This window comes from Anabrus simplex, chromosome 1 (assembly GCF_040414725.1).
Source record: "Anabrus simplex isolate iqAnaSimp1 chromosome 1, ASM4041472v1, whole genome shotgun sequence".
NCBI lineage: Eukaryota > Metazoa > Arthropoda > Insecta > Orthoptera > Tettigoniidae > Anabrus > Anabrus simplex.
In genome coordinates this window covers 1300830048-1300846508 of record NC_090265.1, presented here as the reverse complement: position 1 = coordinate 1300846508, position 16461 = coordinate 1300830048, and the positions used below count along the sequence as shown (strand labels likewise).

At 38.4% G+C, this 16461-nt stretch overlaps 1 protein-coding gene across 3 annotated transcripts in view; it reads left to right on the top strand.

Moving 5' to 3' along the window:
• c12.2 (von Willebrand factor A domain-containing protein c12.2) overlaps positions 1 to 16461 on the top strand; it is a 753464-nt gene that overhangs the window by 603467 nt on the left and 133536 nt on the right. For all 3 annotated transcript variants that reach the window (XM_067137710.2, XM_067137711.2, XM_067137712.2), the window contains exon 24: positions 13298 to 13628. In XM_067137710.2, the coding sequence (XP_066993811.2) occupies positions 13298 to 13628 (331 nt within the window). The remainder of the gene's footprint in view (positions 1 to 13297; positions 13629 to 16461) is intronic.

The following is a 16461-nucleotide window of genomic DNA, read 5'->3' as shown; positions in this document are numbered from 1 at the left end:
GACTTTACTTGTTCCAATTTCTTTCCCTCTAGCGTTATATTAACAGCAATCTCCTCCTTTCCTATTCTCATCACCTCAGTCTTCCCAATGTCCGACTCGTTGGCTGAATGGTCAGCGTACTGGCCTTCGGTTCAGAGGGTCCCGGGTTCGATTCCCGGCCGGGTTGGGGATTTTAACCTTCATTGGTTAATTCTAATGGCCCGGGGGCTGGGTGTTTGTGTTGTCCCCAACATCCATGCAACTCACACACTACACATAACACTATCCTCTACCACAATAACACGCAGTTACCTACACATGGCAGTTGCCACCCACCCTCATCAGAGGGTTTGTCTTACAAGGGCTGCACTTGGCTAGAAATAGCCACAGATAATAAATAAATAGATGGTAGTAGTACCAGACCTGTAGTTAGATCCTTTCCAACAGAACAAAGATGGCCTAGACTACCATAGCTCAATTGGTAGAGCAACCGACACGAAATCGGGAGGTTGTGGGTTTGGATCCCACTGGTGTCTGGTTGGCCATTTTTGTTCTGTACTTAACATCTCTTCTACACGTACTAAATGTACGTAACACGACCTAATAGGTTGAAAGTCGGTTTCAATTACAATGCGGTCGTGAAAATTCAATATTCATTGACTTGGCCCTCACCGGGCAACTTAAATGCACTCTTTAGTGTGATGGTAGTAGTACCAGACCTGTAGCTTAGATCCTTTCCAACAGAACAAAGATGGCCTAGGCCACCATAGCTCCATTGGTACAGCAACCGACGCGAAATCGGGAGGTTGTGGGTTCGGATCCCACTGGTGTCTGGTTGGCTATTTTTGTTACAAGTCATTAATCTCATATTTGGTCCGTACTGACGACAGTGATTACATATAATTTAAAAAATTTTTTTTAAATGTCAACCTAGTCAATACTTACAATTACTACTATTGTGGTTAAATGATCATAAATAATTGAAAAATCGTGAACATGTTTCGCCCTTCTTAACGGGCATCATCAGCACTATGAACAACTTTTAAAATAATAGTTACATTTAAGACTGTCTTACAATAATCAATCATATAAGATTGGAATAAAATGTGACATTAAAAGTTGTTTTTGATACCATTATTAAAAAGTTATAAGTAAATCTTATAAACAACAAATTAAAACAATTGTAGGTCAATCTCATAATCTAGTCTAAAAAAAATATATGTTAATGTTGGTAGGAAGATTGTCAAACGTCATTCGTCTGAAATTGATATGGATCCATTTTCTTTAACATTTGGTGAAGGTCCATATTAAACTGTATTCATCAACTAGTAGAAATTCGAAGAACAAAATATATACAAAACAAGGGCTCTAATTAATCATGTAGTAGAAGATTAGGTCAGGGATGATCATGGCAATTCTTCTTGAGTTAAATTGGTTATGTAACCAGTCGAATAGGAATATGTTGAATTAAAAATACACATCGTAAATTCACGACAATGCACTGGATTGAAGATATTTATCAATATAATTGTAGTATCCCCTCTGTTGTGTAAATTTTCAATGATTAGAATGTTGGATAGATCGAATGCCGTAGAGTGTCTAACTTGTTCTGTTGCTAGCGGTAATCTGACTGGCTATTTTTGTTCGATACTTAACATCTCTTCCACACGTACTAAATGTATGCAACACGACCTAATAGGTTGAAAGTCGGTTTCGATTACAATGTGGTCGTGAAAATTCAATATTCTTCCCAAAGTTTATCTTCATTCCAAACTCTTTGCCCACTCTCTCAGTATTTTCCAACATGACTTGCAGATCTGTTTCTGATTCTGCTAATACCGTCACATCATCTGCATATTTTATGGTCTTTATTGGTTTTCCTCCCTCTACAACACCTCTTGCTTTTTCTAGGGTCTTCTGTAACAGTTTTTTGGCATATACTGTATATTGAACTGAGCCAATTACATGCAACATCCCTGTCTCACTCCTCTTCCAATACCCGCTTCTTCTGTTTCATATTTATCTGATTCTTATACAACTCTTTTATCAGTCTTCTGTCTTTTCAGACTACACCAATATCTTCCAGAATCCTCATCAGAATGCACCAGTTCACTCTGCCAAACACTTTTTCCCAATCAATGAAACATATATACATTTCCCTATTCACATCTAACATCCTTTCTGCAATCATCCTTAGGCATCCAATTGTATCTCTGGTTCTTCCTCGCTTTCTAAAACCAAACTGGTCATCTCCCGTATTCTCCTCTACTTTATTTTCTATTCTTCTCACCACTATCTTGGTCACTGCCTTAGTATTTATTATTATTTATTTGTGTCAGAGGTACCAATATTAAAAATCAATTCAAATTCAATTCATAAAATTAAATAATAAAAATATGAAGTATGTTAATCACTCAAAATGAAAGACATATGAACAAATTCATTGTAAAAATTAAAAAAAGGAGAAAGGAAGTATTACATGAAAATATATACACTATATATACATTATTTACACAAGTTGTGACCAGTATTTGGCTACATTGATGGCATTGTTTCCAGCCAGTGCCAATTCCAACCCTGTACATGAATCTGGGCATAGACGACAGTGCAAGAGATGCGTAGAAGTCTGTTCCTCTCCACATTCGCATAATGAGTCCCCACCATGCACGATGCCCCATTTCACAAGATTGTCATAAGATCTTGCAACGCCGGTCCGCAGTCTGTTTAACGACTTCCATATACACCATCCCTCTCCATGACCAGGTGGCAGCTTTTCTTCAATTTCAATACATTCCAGATGATCTGGGTACCTTTGTTTCCATAGCTTAACCCTGGCCTTTTTTGGGTAAGAATCAAGTGGAGCAGAAGACTGTAGAAAACTCTTCCTGGATTTCAGTCGAGCTGGTGGTGGCTGATGTTCATGAAGGGGATGGGCTGAGATTCTGCAAACCTTTTGTCACTCGATATTAGAGGCCACCTCACGTCTAAGTAACATGACATATAAAACCAACTGTTCTATAGTCTTTACATTGTTTAGCATTACATTTCTTTAGTAAGGGAACCATAATGGTCATAAGATCTTCTGGTCAAGTGCCTGTATCGTATATTGTGTTCACCAGATTGGTCAGTCCAACTATTCCTCCATTCCCTAAAGCCTTTAATGTTTCAGATGGTAGCTGGTCACAGCCCATTGCTTTCCTTTCCTTTAGGTCGTGGATTGTCTTCTTCACTTCACATTTTTCTATCCTTGGTCCTCTGGTTTCTTCGCCACAATCCTGTTCATCCTCCAGTATCATTTTTCCATGATCAGCTTAATGATCATATAGATCTTTTATATATTTCGTCCATACCTCCTTACTTTCTTCTAAACTTGATGTCATCTTTATGTGTTCGTTCATTATTCCTTACTTGCTATCTTCCAAAAATTTCTCCTTATCAAGCTCCTTGCTGATATGTTTCAGTCGTATATATTACAAGAAATGCTACTAGTTTAACATTCTAAATCCAGCATTATCGTATAAAATTTCACGCACAACTTAAGTATTTCCAGTACTTAACACTACGGCCAAGAAGGCCAAGAACAGCCTGTACTGGTATGTAACAAGTATATAAATACAATGAAAGATAGATTACAGAGCTTTTGTATATTTGCTTGATAGGATTGGTACCGTAATAGAATGTTCCACTGCAAGGAATGAAGCATAACCTAAAAACAGCAGTTTCACATTGCACTCCATGGATTGGTAGTGATACACAGTATCATTGTGTTTCCCTAGAGCAGTTCTGCTCGAAGACTCCAGTTATCCTTTAAAATCTTGACTTATACCACCAGTAAATCAAGATGGTGGTGGTGATGATTATTGTTTTAAGAGGAAGTACAACTAGGTAACCATCCTCTATATAACACTAATCAGAAAGAAACTTGGAAGGGATCCGACACTTCCAAAAATGAAGGTATTGGCCAAAGAAAGAGAGGGGCCACAAATGGTGTGAAAATGAAAGACTCTCTAGGCCTTGCAACCTAATACCGTCAGGGTCGGAAAAGAACAAGAGTTGAATAAGGGAGGTCGGGTAGGATAGATGAAAGTGAGGAGCCTGTCACAAGTAAGTGGAAGCAATGTCAGGAATTGGCTCAGGGCTCCGTGGTCACCAACCTGTGCTCCCCTTTTAATTGCCTCTTACAAAAGGCAGGAAATACTGTGGATGTTATTCCACTGCACCCTCCCACAGGGGTAGTAAACCAAAATTTTGCTAGTCCATCTCAATAGAGATTTTTAAGAGCACATACAATTTAAAAAGTAGAAGAACAAGGAGGGTTATAGTGTGGAAAAGGCTGTGAATAGTTGATGCTTTAACTCAATCACTTTCCACAAAGAAACTTTCTTCTCTCACATTATTTTCACTTCCTTTATCCATTCTCATATCCATTATCCATTCTCTCTCTCTCTCTCTCTCTTCTTCTCTTTAATCCCCAGATCATACAGTCTCACTCACTCAGGATCACGTAAACTTTCATCTGCCTTCCCACACATACTGAACATTCACACAGTAGAAAATTATGTTATGTGTATACATGCTTTTTACTTTACAAAAATTTTTGGTAGGTAGTTCTTTCATCTGGTGAGAGTTCATTCCACAGACTAGCAGAACGAATAAAGAAGCCACTTCGATAAGATACTATTCTTGCAAGTGGAGGGAAAGAGAACACACCTCGACTTCTTTGAGCAGAATGATAGTTCAGCTGTAAGCAGTTGAAAGGGTTGATGTGAACGTTACCTGCGAGGGATTTTCTCAGAAAAGCAATACAGTATCTATTTGGTTTTTTTTTGCTAGTTGCTTTACGTCGCACCGACACAGATAGGTCTTATGGCGACGATATCTATTTGTTTAGAGAGAGCTGTTATAGAGGGCAATGACCTGGCTGTATTTAAATGACCGTGTTGGGCAATCAGTCATTCTGCTCGGCGTTGAACTCCCTGTAGTTTCATCATGTTCTCTACAATAGACGGGTGCCAGGAAGGAAGCCTGAACAATAGCATTGAGCATACTATTGTCAAATAGGCCATCTTAACTCTTTTTTTCTTTTTTTTTTTCTCTCTTGTCTATCTCCTAGTAGAGATCTGCAGATAAATCCCAAGCTTCTGTATGCTTTGCACCTAATTTCATCAATGTGCTTGTTCTATTTTAAATTGCTACAAATATGAATGCCAAGCAGTTTTATTGAGGTGCAAGGCATTAGGTTTTTACCACAAAGTGATATTTGATGTTGCAGTGGTGATCTTGCCCTAGTTAAGTGGATATATTTACACTTCTGTACATTTATAGACATTCTATTTATTTTTTGCTACAGAGTCTCACATTATCAAGATCTGACTGTAACATACAAAGTAGTTCTCATTGTGAATGGCTCTGTAAACGATGGTATCATCAGCGTACTGTGCCATAGTAGGTGATACACAATCTTGTGTAAATATCGTGTACAGAAGTGTCCCTATCACAATACCCTGAATCACACCTGAGGTGACTAAAGTTTGGTTTGATCTGGCCCCACTGAACGCAACGCACTGCATTCGACCTATGAGGAATGCCATAAGAAATGAACTTCATAATGAATCTGTATTGTCAACCTTGAGCAAATTTTAAGAGTGTTTGAGTTAACTCCACCTTTAAAAAAATTGTAGTGAACATGTCGTGGAGGAAGGGTGTAACTTGATCGATAAATTGAAGAAAATACACATCTTAAGTACTGTAAAGGTGGAGTTTACTCAAACACTCTTAACCCTTCTGGAGCCAGGAGCCGATCTGGTCGGCCGCTCCCCATCAGCTGGAAGAGGCCAGAGCTCCGCCTCCACTCTACTACTATAAAGTGCCAGGCCGTTTTCAGTGGAAAAACATGTATTTTAAAATTCGTGTATATCTAGCGTTGTATAGCAAATGCCAGCATGAAAGTTTCTACATAGCGACTACATACAATAAACAACTGGTTTAGAGTGATATAAAGAGTCAAAAACTTTTTATTGTTGATTTATAGTTGTCAAAAACGTTTATTTTTAGGAAGAGAAAAACATTTCCGCATTTTCTCCCTCAATATCTACTTTGAAAAAATAATTTACGATACAAAAGAATATACATAATGATATATAATGTATTTCTAAATACAATTCTATAGAATAACTAATTTGAAGGAGAAAAATGAAAACATAAAAAATTAAAATTCAAACATATGTCGCTAGTAAAAATGAGACAATTTTACTCATCGATAAAATTTGCGTGTATGTATCGATGTACGGCAAATAGTGACAAGAAATTTTATTTGTGCAGACAACGCAGTATTAAAATAATTCTGAATTATTAAATAAGTAAAAAATAATATTTGATATTATAGATTTTGTTTTCAGAAAAGTCATTTTCTCATTTTCGTTTGTAGTATCTATTTGAAAAATAAGTTTACAATACAATGGAATTTACATAATTAAGAAATCTATGGCTCTAAGGCCCTGATTATCTTTGGCCTACTAAGCGACTGCTGCTCAGTTCGGATACCTGCAGTTTATGAGGTGAATCATGGTCAGTGAGACGGATCCTCTCGGTAATTATTCTTGGTTTTCCAGACTCGGTCGCCTTCTCACCCTCAGATGTCTCCTCAGTTGCAATCACTTAGGGTCGCTTATATTGAGTGAACCTCGAACCAACCCTCAGGACCAGGCAAAAATTCATGACCTGGGCGGGAATCGAACCCATGACCTCTGGGTAAGAGGCAGGCACGCTACACTTGGTCCGTGGAGACCGGCATTTACGTAATGATAAAGGGCTATATGTGACTAAGGTTTAGCAGAGAGAAAGTGAAAAGTAAATTGAAGTATGATATGGGCGGAGAATCAGGCGGTGGGGCATGTTTAGGTCCAAGAAGTTCCTTGAAGTAGACAGGAGGTTGAGGAATGTTGTTGGGTTCATTGTGACAAATTTCCACAAAATGTTCTCCAGAGACATCGTCATATTCGTTATCACTAGCTTCATCTAGCACCATATTCAGAGTAGCTTTAGTGCCGTTAGAAACTATTAAATGTCTCTTCTTTAGCTGTGGTGATTCTGCGGACGTGTCCGGTAAAATTTCGTCACTACTCTCTGAACTAAATTCCCTATCGCTATCTGATAAATCATCCGCGTTAACTTCGCATTGTTCCAAATACTGCATTACTTTATCGTCATCAATACCTGCTGAAAGATTATCACGCGAACAACTTGCCATTTTGTTGTCACAATTCCACTCACTGCAAGGAGCAGTCCCTTACTGACCGGTTAGCTTTATTTATAAACACAGAAAAAGACTCTTTTGAAAGGTATAACACCCTCTTAGAACTGCCAACCAAGGTCAGGCACACAATAACATGTAGCCCCTTTACTACAGGTTGTAACAAAAGTATACACGTCACTATAGGTTGCCTCAAAATTATGTATATCGCAGAATGTTATGCCGGCCGATGTAATCGGCTCTGGCAACTTCCGACTGGATTGTTAAAGGCCGACCAGGTCGGCTCTGGCAATTTAAAGGGCGAGTGCTCGCACTACCGCCTGGCACCAAGAGAGTTAAATCTTGCTACCAGGAATGATCAAAGCCATGCCAGCAGTTTGCCATGAAATCCATACTTGCTAAGTTTTAACAACAGTCATTGATGAGGTACCTGATCAGAGGTCTTACTCCAGTCGAGAGTTATGGAGTCCACTTGGGAGATACTAGACTGATCCAGGGAATGTTGCCACTCATCAATTACTATTGTTAAAAGTGTAGTGCAGGATTTTCCAGGGAGGAATCCATGTTGGTTGTTATTCAACAGGTTTCTCTCATTCAGAAAATCCAGCACATGTTTACCAATTAGGCATTCCATGCATTTACATAAACCAGATGTAATAGAGACTGGGCGATAGTTGTCTACATTTCCCTTTCACCGTCTTTGAACACAGGAACTACGTTTGCTTTCTTCCATTCATCTGGCACAGTCCAACTGTTCATTGAAATGCTAAAAATTCCACAAAGAGAAGGTACCAATGCATCTGCACAGCGACGAAGAATTTTTTTTTTTTTTTTTTTGCTAGGGGCTTTACGTCGCACCGACACAGATAGGTCTTATGGCGACGATGGGATAGGAAAGGCCTAGGAGTTGGAAGGAAGCGGCCGTGGCCTTAATTAAGGTACAGCCCCAGCATTTGCCTGGTGTGAAAATGGGAAACCACGGAAAACCATCTTCAGGGCTGCGGATAGTGGGATTCGAACCTACTATCTCCCGGATGCAAGCTCACAGCCGCGCGCCTCTACGCGCACGGCCAACTCGCCCGGTCGACGAAGAATTCTTACCAGCACGTTATCTAGGCCGTTCACTTCATGGGGTCCGATTCTCTGAAGACCTGTTGCAACCTTGGTAGCAGTGAAGTAGTGACCAGTTAGGGGCAGGAAGGGAGGGTTTGTCCTTGTAGTGAACATGTCTTGGATGAAGGGTTTGACATGATTGATAAATTGAAGAAATAGACATGTTGGATGTAAAGGGATGGATATCTGAATCTTGGGATTAAATTGAGCATATAAGGCTTGTTCATTCCTGAAGAATGGTTTATGTAAATGCATGGAATGCCTAATTGGTAAACATGTGCTGGATTTTCTGAATGAGAGAAACCTGTTGAATAACAACCAAAAAGAATGACACACTGGCTGTTGTACATGTCATTTGGTTTTCCATATATTTTTAAACCTGGAGGACTCATTTCAGGTATCTAGCCTTTGTTATCCAGTCTTCTAAGGTTTGCTACAGCCTGTTTACACCATATGAACTGGTTGCCATATATTGTGACTGGGGCAACTTAAACAATACCATTGTCGTAAATCTCATACATGGCTTTGGTTGCTGCTTCTGCTTTTTCTCTTATGTACAGCGAGAGACCCATATCAGTGTAGGATATTAACCACAGTCTAATATATACAGTCGCAAAGCTCTAATAAGATGAAGGTTCATCCATTTGACAGCTGGAGTGACACTAGCACCTCTAGCGGCGAGGTAGAGGCAACTTGCTAGCAGACAACAGGGAACATATTACCACTACAGTCTAAAATGGTCATAACTTCTGAACCATTCATGCAAATAATGTCCTAACAAGGTTATTGTAATCCTTATGAAATAGTGGAAGAGGTCAAACAATTTATTTCGATGAGGAGTTCCAGGACAATATCGAAATATTTTTTTAATTTTAAGGAGTTATTATTTTTTACCATGGACTATAACATAAAATCACTTCTAGAGGGCAACCGGTTTTAAATAGGTATATACCATTGCAGACTTTTTTTGTAGAGGTTTCTATGCTCTAAAATCCGTACGCTTACACTTGGGGTCTATCGTTGACGGTTCAGACAGCGTAAGCCAAGAAAGCAAGTGACCGACCGACCGTTTTGTCCCTTTCTTTGTATTTACTGTATATCAGATCTCAGGGATACTGTATTATTTCAAGAGCTTTGAAATATATTCAGCAATATAAGTTATTAGCACATAATAATGTTAATGTTATTGGTTTTACATCCCACTAACTACGTATTTGAGCACCTTCACCACTGGACTATTTCCATATATTTGCTATGTATGAATCTTGTCTGATAACATGTGTAAATGGTATCTTGGATAGTGTTGGTATTGTAATTAATTGAATGAAGTAATGGATAACCATCTAGATTGAATGAAAAATAACTTTGGAGGAAATCATACACTGAATGGCCACTGAAAGTTGACAATTCTTGAAATCATATTAAAAATCAAAGAAGTGTATGTATATATATGTATATTTTAAATGTATAAAATGTACTCTCTAGCGTTTTTAGAATTGCAGACATTCCATATTAGGTACTATGTACTATGTAGTAGGCATTTTGCCCCACTGTCCTCCCAAAAGCTCAGAGAATGCTTCAATATCCCATTTTTGCTTTTGATATCAGTGTTTTCTTTCAGTTGTCAGGATCTTGTTTCTATGTACCACAGTGCTGACAACAGCTGAAAGACAAATGACTTGTTTCCAGTTTTTGATTCTTGTGCAGTTTGGTTGTGTGCTAGCAAGTTCTGTTTTATGAGTATATGAGCGCGTAGGTAGCAGGTAGGGACCCTCTTTGGGGGCAGCCCTGCCCAGGGAGTGGCACCCCTGCCTGTGTGAGTCCAGAGCATACTGGCCTGTGTGTGTAACATCTGGAAAGGGTCCCAGCTCAGGGTTATGAGTGAAGACCTCAATGGAATCTTCAGCGGAGGAAATGGATTTTGGAATGGTGGAGATTGCGGATGAGGCAGCCCTTGCCCAGGGTTTCAGGTGAAGTCCATAAGGGCACCCTTGGCAGAGAAGGCAACCTTCAGAATAGCAGAGATGGTGGATGTGGCAACCCATCCTCTCTGGGGTTAATCAGAAGAGGATACCAATGCTGCTGCCTTGTATAAGTGGCAAGGGACTGCCAAAGGCTAAGGGAGAAAACCCTAACAGAATTTCCTCTCCAGTGTTAGTCTTAGCAAGCCAGCTGAAGAGTAATTTGGATTGCTTTCAAAACTAAAACGAGCCTTGGAAAGAAAAACAAATACCAGACTGACAAATCATCTCAAACATTTGTAACGTATGATGACCAGAAGGCTGATGATCTTTTACAATGTTATGCGAAGAAATCCCAAATCAAGAAAATCAAACACAGGATTGAAACACTAAACATCCTTACATTGACAAGTAAATGTGAAGAAGTGGTGGATTTGATGTTGAGGAGAAAATTATGCATCCTTGGCATAAGTGAGACAAAATGGAAAGGCACAGGAGTAAAACAACTGAGGAAAGTATATAAACTTCACTGGATGGGTAGCAAAACTGAAGCTAGGAATGGTGTCGGATTTGTATTGAGAGAAGGTATAGATGATGTAAATGAAGTGCTGTATGTGAATGCCAGAATCATCAAACTCGGTGTCTCCTTCAATAAAGAGGTGTTAACAGTCATACAGGTACAGTATATGCCCCACAGTCTGGATGTGCTGCAGAAGAAAAGGAACAATTTTGATCTGACCTGGAGGAAGCTACTGAAGGAGTGGCAAATTAGTGATGGGTGATCTGAATGCACGAGTAGGAAGAGACAGGCTTGGGTATCAAAATGTGTTGGGCCTGCATGGTTTTGGTACCAGGAACCAAGAAGGTGAACAACTTCTAGATTTTTGTGTGAGAAATGGCTTAAAAATAAATAACACCTGGTTTCAAACACAATTATCTCACAAAATATCACAGTATAGTTGGGATGGACAATCCAAATCCTTAATAGATTACATAATATCTGATGGAAAACCTGGTCAAACTATTTGTGATGTTATGGTTGTACCAAGTGAGAGCTTAGATAGTGACCACAGACTGCTTCTTGCAATCATCAAAAATGTAAAAATCCACACACCAAGGAAAACCAAAAAACCAAAAATTAAAACCTGGGAACTAAAAAAGGTAGAAAACAAAATGATGTATTACAAAAAGGTGGCCTCCAAAATACCTGCAGACAGAACACAAGGATGAAATAAAAAGTGGAACAGATTCAAAGAATGTCTTGTTGGAACTACTGTAGAAATTTGTGGCAAAACTAGTAGTAAAGTAAAGGAAAGAAAAATAGCCTGGTGGAATGATTAAGTAAAGAGTGCAGTCCAGAAGATAAATGAAGCAAGAAAGCCTCGAGATAAATTCAGAAAGGAGATGAAAAAGATGAATTAAAAATGAGTTAATTGCAACAGACATACAGAGATTGTAGACTGCGAGTGAAACAAATAGTAGCAGAAGAAAAACAAAAGTCTTGGATTGATTTTACAAATAAATTGGAAGAAGATAGTAAAGCAAATTCCAAATTGCTGTACAGTGTTATTAGAAAGACCAGGAGTAATTATGAGCAAATAACAGCTTTACAGAAACCAGATGGGAGCATCACTATGGAAGACACAGAAATAAGAGAAATTATGAAATTGTACTTTGAGAATTTATACAATGGTATAAAGAAGAACTCCAGTCATAATGTGCAGATTCAGTCAAGGTGCAGTGATAATATATCTAAAGAAACACCACCAACTTGGATTGAACTAGAATCAGCCCTTAAAAATATGCACAGTGAACGAGCTACTAGCTTTGATGAACTAAGTGCGTACATGATTAAAGCTGCTGGCCCACAAGGAATTCATTAGCTATACAGGGTGATAAGGGCGATATGGAAGGATAAAATAATACCAGTTGACTGGAAAAAGGGTGTTATACTTCCCCTGTTCAAGAAAGGAAGTTGAAAAAAGTGCAGCAACTATAGAGGGATTACCTTACTGTCCCATGGTTTAAAAATATTTCAGAAGATTCTTGAGAAAAGATTAAGGAAAATTATTGAAACCCAACTGTAAGAAGAACAATATGGATTTAGGAAAGATAGATCAACTGTAGACCTCATTCACACTGAAAATGATATTAGAAAAGCACTTGGAGAGAGATTGTTTATTGACATTTGAGTTCTAGACATCGAAAAAGCATTCAATGGTGTCCCTAGAACAACTATATGGGAGTGTCTTAAAAAGAAGAATATATCTATGGAACTCATTCAGAGAATAAAAATGCTTTATGAAGACTGCTACAGCTGTGTTCAAGTAGGAAATGGAAATTCAGATTGGTTCCAGACATCTAGAGGAGTGCAAAAAGGCAGTGCCCTTTCACCATTACTATTCATTAACATCACGGATGAAATCATAAAAGAAGTGAAGAAGAACACCAACATGGATCTTAAAGCATTTGCTTTTGCAGATGATATAGTTATCTGAGGAAATACTGAGATGGAAGTCCAGGAAAGGCTGAACGTCTGGAATGATCATCTGAAAAGATATGGACTGAAAGTAAGTGCTACAAAAACTGCTGCCTTTTGTTCACACTCTTACATAGAACTATGTAAACAAAAGTGGATCTTTGAAAGTTTGAATTAATAGTGGATAGCAGAACCATTTTTGCTCATTTGTGTTTAAAATATACACTGTTATTAAACATGATTTGTGCTGAAATTTAACTTCTCTGGTTGTAAACCTTTCAGAATTTTACCATTCCACTTTGTTCCCTCAAATGTTGGTAGTTTACAGTAATTGTCCCAGTTTGAGTCCCCCAAAAATGGTCAGCTTATACATGCAGCAGATGGGCCAAGGCCCATTAGGGCTGTAGTGCCATGCAGGGTGATTAAAAGTTCATTGCCACACTTTTGAGTGCTGTGTATTACATTTTTTATATATATATATATATTTTTTTTTTTTTTTTTTTTTCTATCAAGGAAGTATGTGCTGTCAAAGTCAGTTCCAACTGATCCATGCCCCAGTCTCCTCTTACCTGTAGAAGAGAGAGGAAGTGGTGGACCTAAGCTGAGTCACCTTGCTGCTTGCGACTTAAGTGGCTTACCTCCAGGAGCACTTAGTCAGGCCCTGGGACAGAAAATGGATGTACCAAACCGCATACTTAGTTCGGAATACTACTCAGCAATACTGGCAGTTGGTTTCCCTGATTTAGAGCTGAGTAAAAATGAGATTTTTGCTTGGCCTCGCCCACAGGGAAGGAGTACAAAAGACAGTCTAGGAAAGACCATAATATTAGCAGACTGTGGGCAGGTAAGAATATCATTCTCATATTATAAAATTTCTTCATGCGTTATCTAATATCAAATGCCATAAATGTACTGAATTTTGTTAGCCTATACTAATCATATGTACTCCTTTAAACAGACCCTTTACTACAGTATATAGGCCTAGGCTAACAGCCAAGTTGGTACATGTTAAGTATCGACTAATTAATCACGTATCATATGTATTTCAATCTATGTTTTAGGTCTTCCATTTGAATTCAAGAGATGTGGTTCCGTCAGAATTTAACATTCTTAAAAAATGTGAATAATAATAATGATGATAATAATAATAATAATAATAATAATAATAATAATAATAATAATAATAATAATAATAATCACTTCCTCTTATGAAAATATAACTGAGTTGAGGCAAATATTTTACTCCATTTTACTCCCTCTCCACTACTCTTCATACATCATTGTGTTCCTTGTCTGGTTCTGTTGCCTAATGTTGTTCATAATCAGATACATCTAGGTTGTAGTCAGACTCACAACTTGTAATTTCACAGTTTGTGTTGGCCATTCTTTCTCATTCATACATTTGATATGTCCTAAAAATCAGTCTATTTTTATATGTTTATATATTACGTATAAATAGTAATATTATTTTTGTTTGTTGATAGTAAGAGTTGTTTAAAGCAGTTTACTAAAATTATATCCATTGAAAGTATGATTACCATACATATAGTTCAAATATTCAACCTGAGAATCTTTATTTTAATATGTATGAATGTACCAAACATCAAAGAGCAGAAAGGAGGAAAGAGGATAGGAGGATATGCACAATGACTGTTTAGAAGAGGAAATAGAAATGTGAGATATACATTAATAGAAGGACAAGGGCAAATTCTACACCATCCTGCACTCCCGAACCTGCAGATAGGCCTTGTCTCCATCAATACTAGGTCTTCTGTTCCTAGTTTTTCTCTGTCTTGTGCTACCTAGCCACATAAAAGGAGTGGGCTCTCTCTCTCATTGAGAGAACCACTCCTAAGATATCCACTGCCCTAATGAGGGGAATGTAGTACTATGGCTCATTCCACGTTAAGAAAACAGTATTGCTCTTACGGACCTACAACCAGTAAACATACCCCCCCTCTGAGACACCCATAATTCCTCGTGATTAAGAGATATTATACTGTACTTTGTAATGTATTTTGAAAGATAGATAAAAAGGATGAGCCATTTTTGCCCGTGAGATATTAAAAGAACTATATAACATTTTATTTTTCATAAATACATTCTAGGGAGGATGTACAATGGCGGGAACAGCCATCGCTTCGTTGCCTCGCTTCATTTGCTTTCTGTGTTGCTCTGGTACAAGCTTCTGTAGTGAAATCACGTACAATGTTTCTTTATTGCATGTGTGTTTTTAGGCTGTAAATCAGTGCATACTTGTCTTCTGTTATAATAATCTTCTGTTGAGTGAGACCATAAAGTTGTCTAATGGCAGATATTTTACTTTTGGTTGTATATTGCATAGTATGTGTGTGTGTGTGTTATATTATTTTCTTTCTGTTCAGAAGTTGTTACTGAAGATTTTGATGCTGTGGTGTATAATAATAATAATAATAATAATAATAATAATAATAATAATAATAATAATAATGTTACGCCCCGTTAACTACATTTACGGATTTCGGAAACGCCAAGGTGCCGGAATTTTGTCCCGCGGGAGTTTGTGCGTGCCAGGAAATCTACCAACATGAGGCTGAAGTATTTGAGTGCCTTCATATAGCACCGGACTGAGCCAGGATCAAACCTGCCAAGTTGGGGTCAGAAGGTCAGCGCCTCAACTGTCTGAGCCACTCAGCCTGTCTAGGGAAATTTATTATATGCATCCTTCACTCTTCGAGCTCATAAAAATATTATTTGCTTATTTTCTCCGCCGATTTACCATACACTTCAATGCTGAGGTTTTTTATGTGCCGTAGTTTACCTCTGATTCTGTACAAACCAAAAATAGCCCATGTAAACTCCCCATCCCCTTTAGTTTATACAAATTATTTGCAGCTTAGTTTATTCCGCTTGTTATCTTGAAGTTAAATATTGAATTTCACAGATTTATGTGGTGCCGCTTCCCCGTGATTGTGTTGCGCAGAGCCGTTCGATATGGCAACCCTGTTGTCATAAGAGCAATACTGTTTTCTTAAAGTGGAATGAACCATAGGGGAAAGTAAGTCAAACGAGAGGCAAAGAAGGAGAAGAAATATACTGATGGTGGAAGACCAGGAACATAAGACAAAGCACAGGAGAAAAGAACACAGTGGACTTCGTATATACCAGTACCTGTAAAGTAAAATCTAAATTATATTTGTGTGCTGTCACGTGGTGTAAGAGTAGCATGCCAGGCTTTATCCATAGCTCCCAAGTTTGATTCCCAGTTAGTCCAAGGATCTTAAAATTGGATTCAGGGCTGGAATAGGGTTTAGGCCTAATCACTCTCCTGAGACCAACTGGGGAGGCAGCAAACCCATCAAGAAAGCCAAGTAATACAGCTGAAGATATCATTATGCCACTACTTCACACTGTAATATCTGTAGGCCATCTGGCTGGGCTTGACAGACCAAGGCTTTAAATGGGCTGTTCCTGTGATGAGATTGAATGAAAACCTACAACCTGTTTTCCAGTCATTGACCGGGTCAGAGATGGAATGAATGACGCCCGCAACTTGCGGCGAGGATAGGAATTGTGCTGGTTGCCGAGGCCTGTCGCACTCCTCTGGGGCAATAATTAATGACTGACAGATGAAATGAAATGATAATGGAGAGTGTTGCTGGAATGAAAGATGATAGGGTAAACTGGAGTACCCAGAG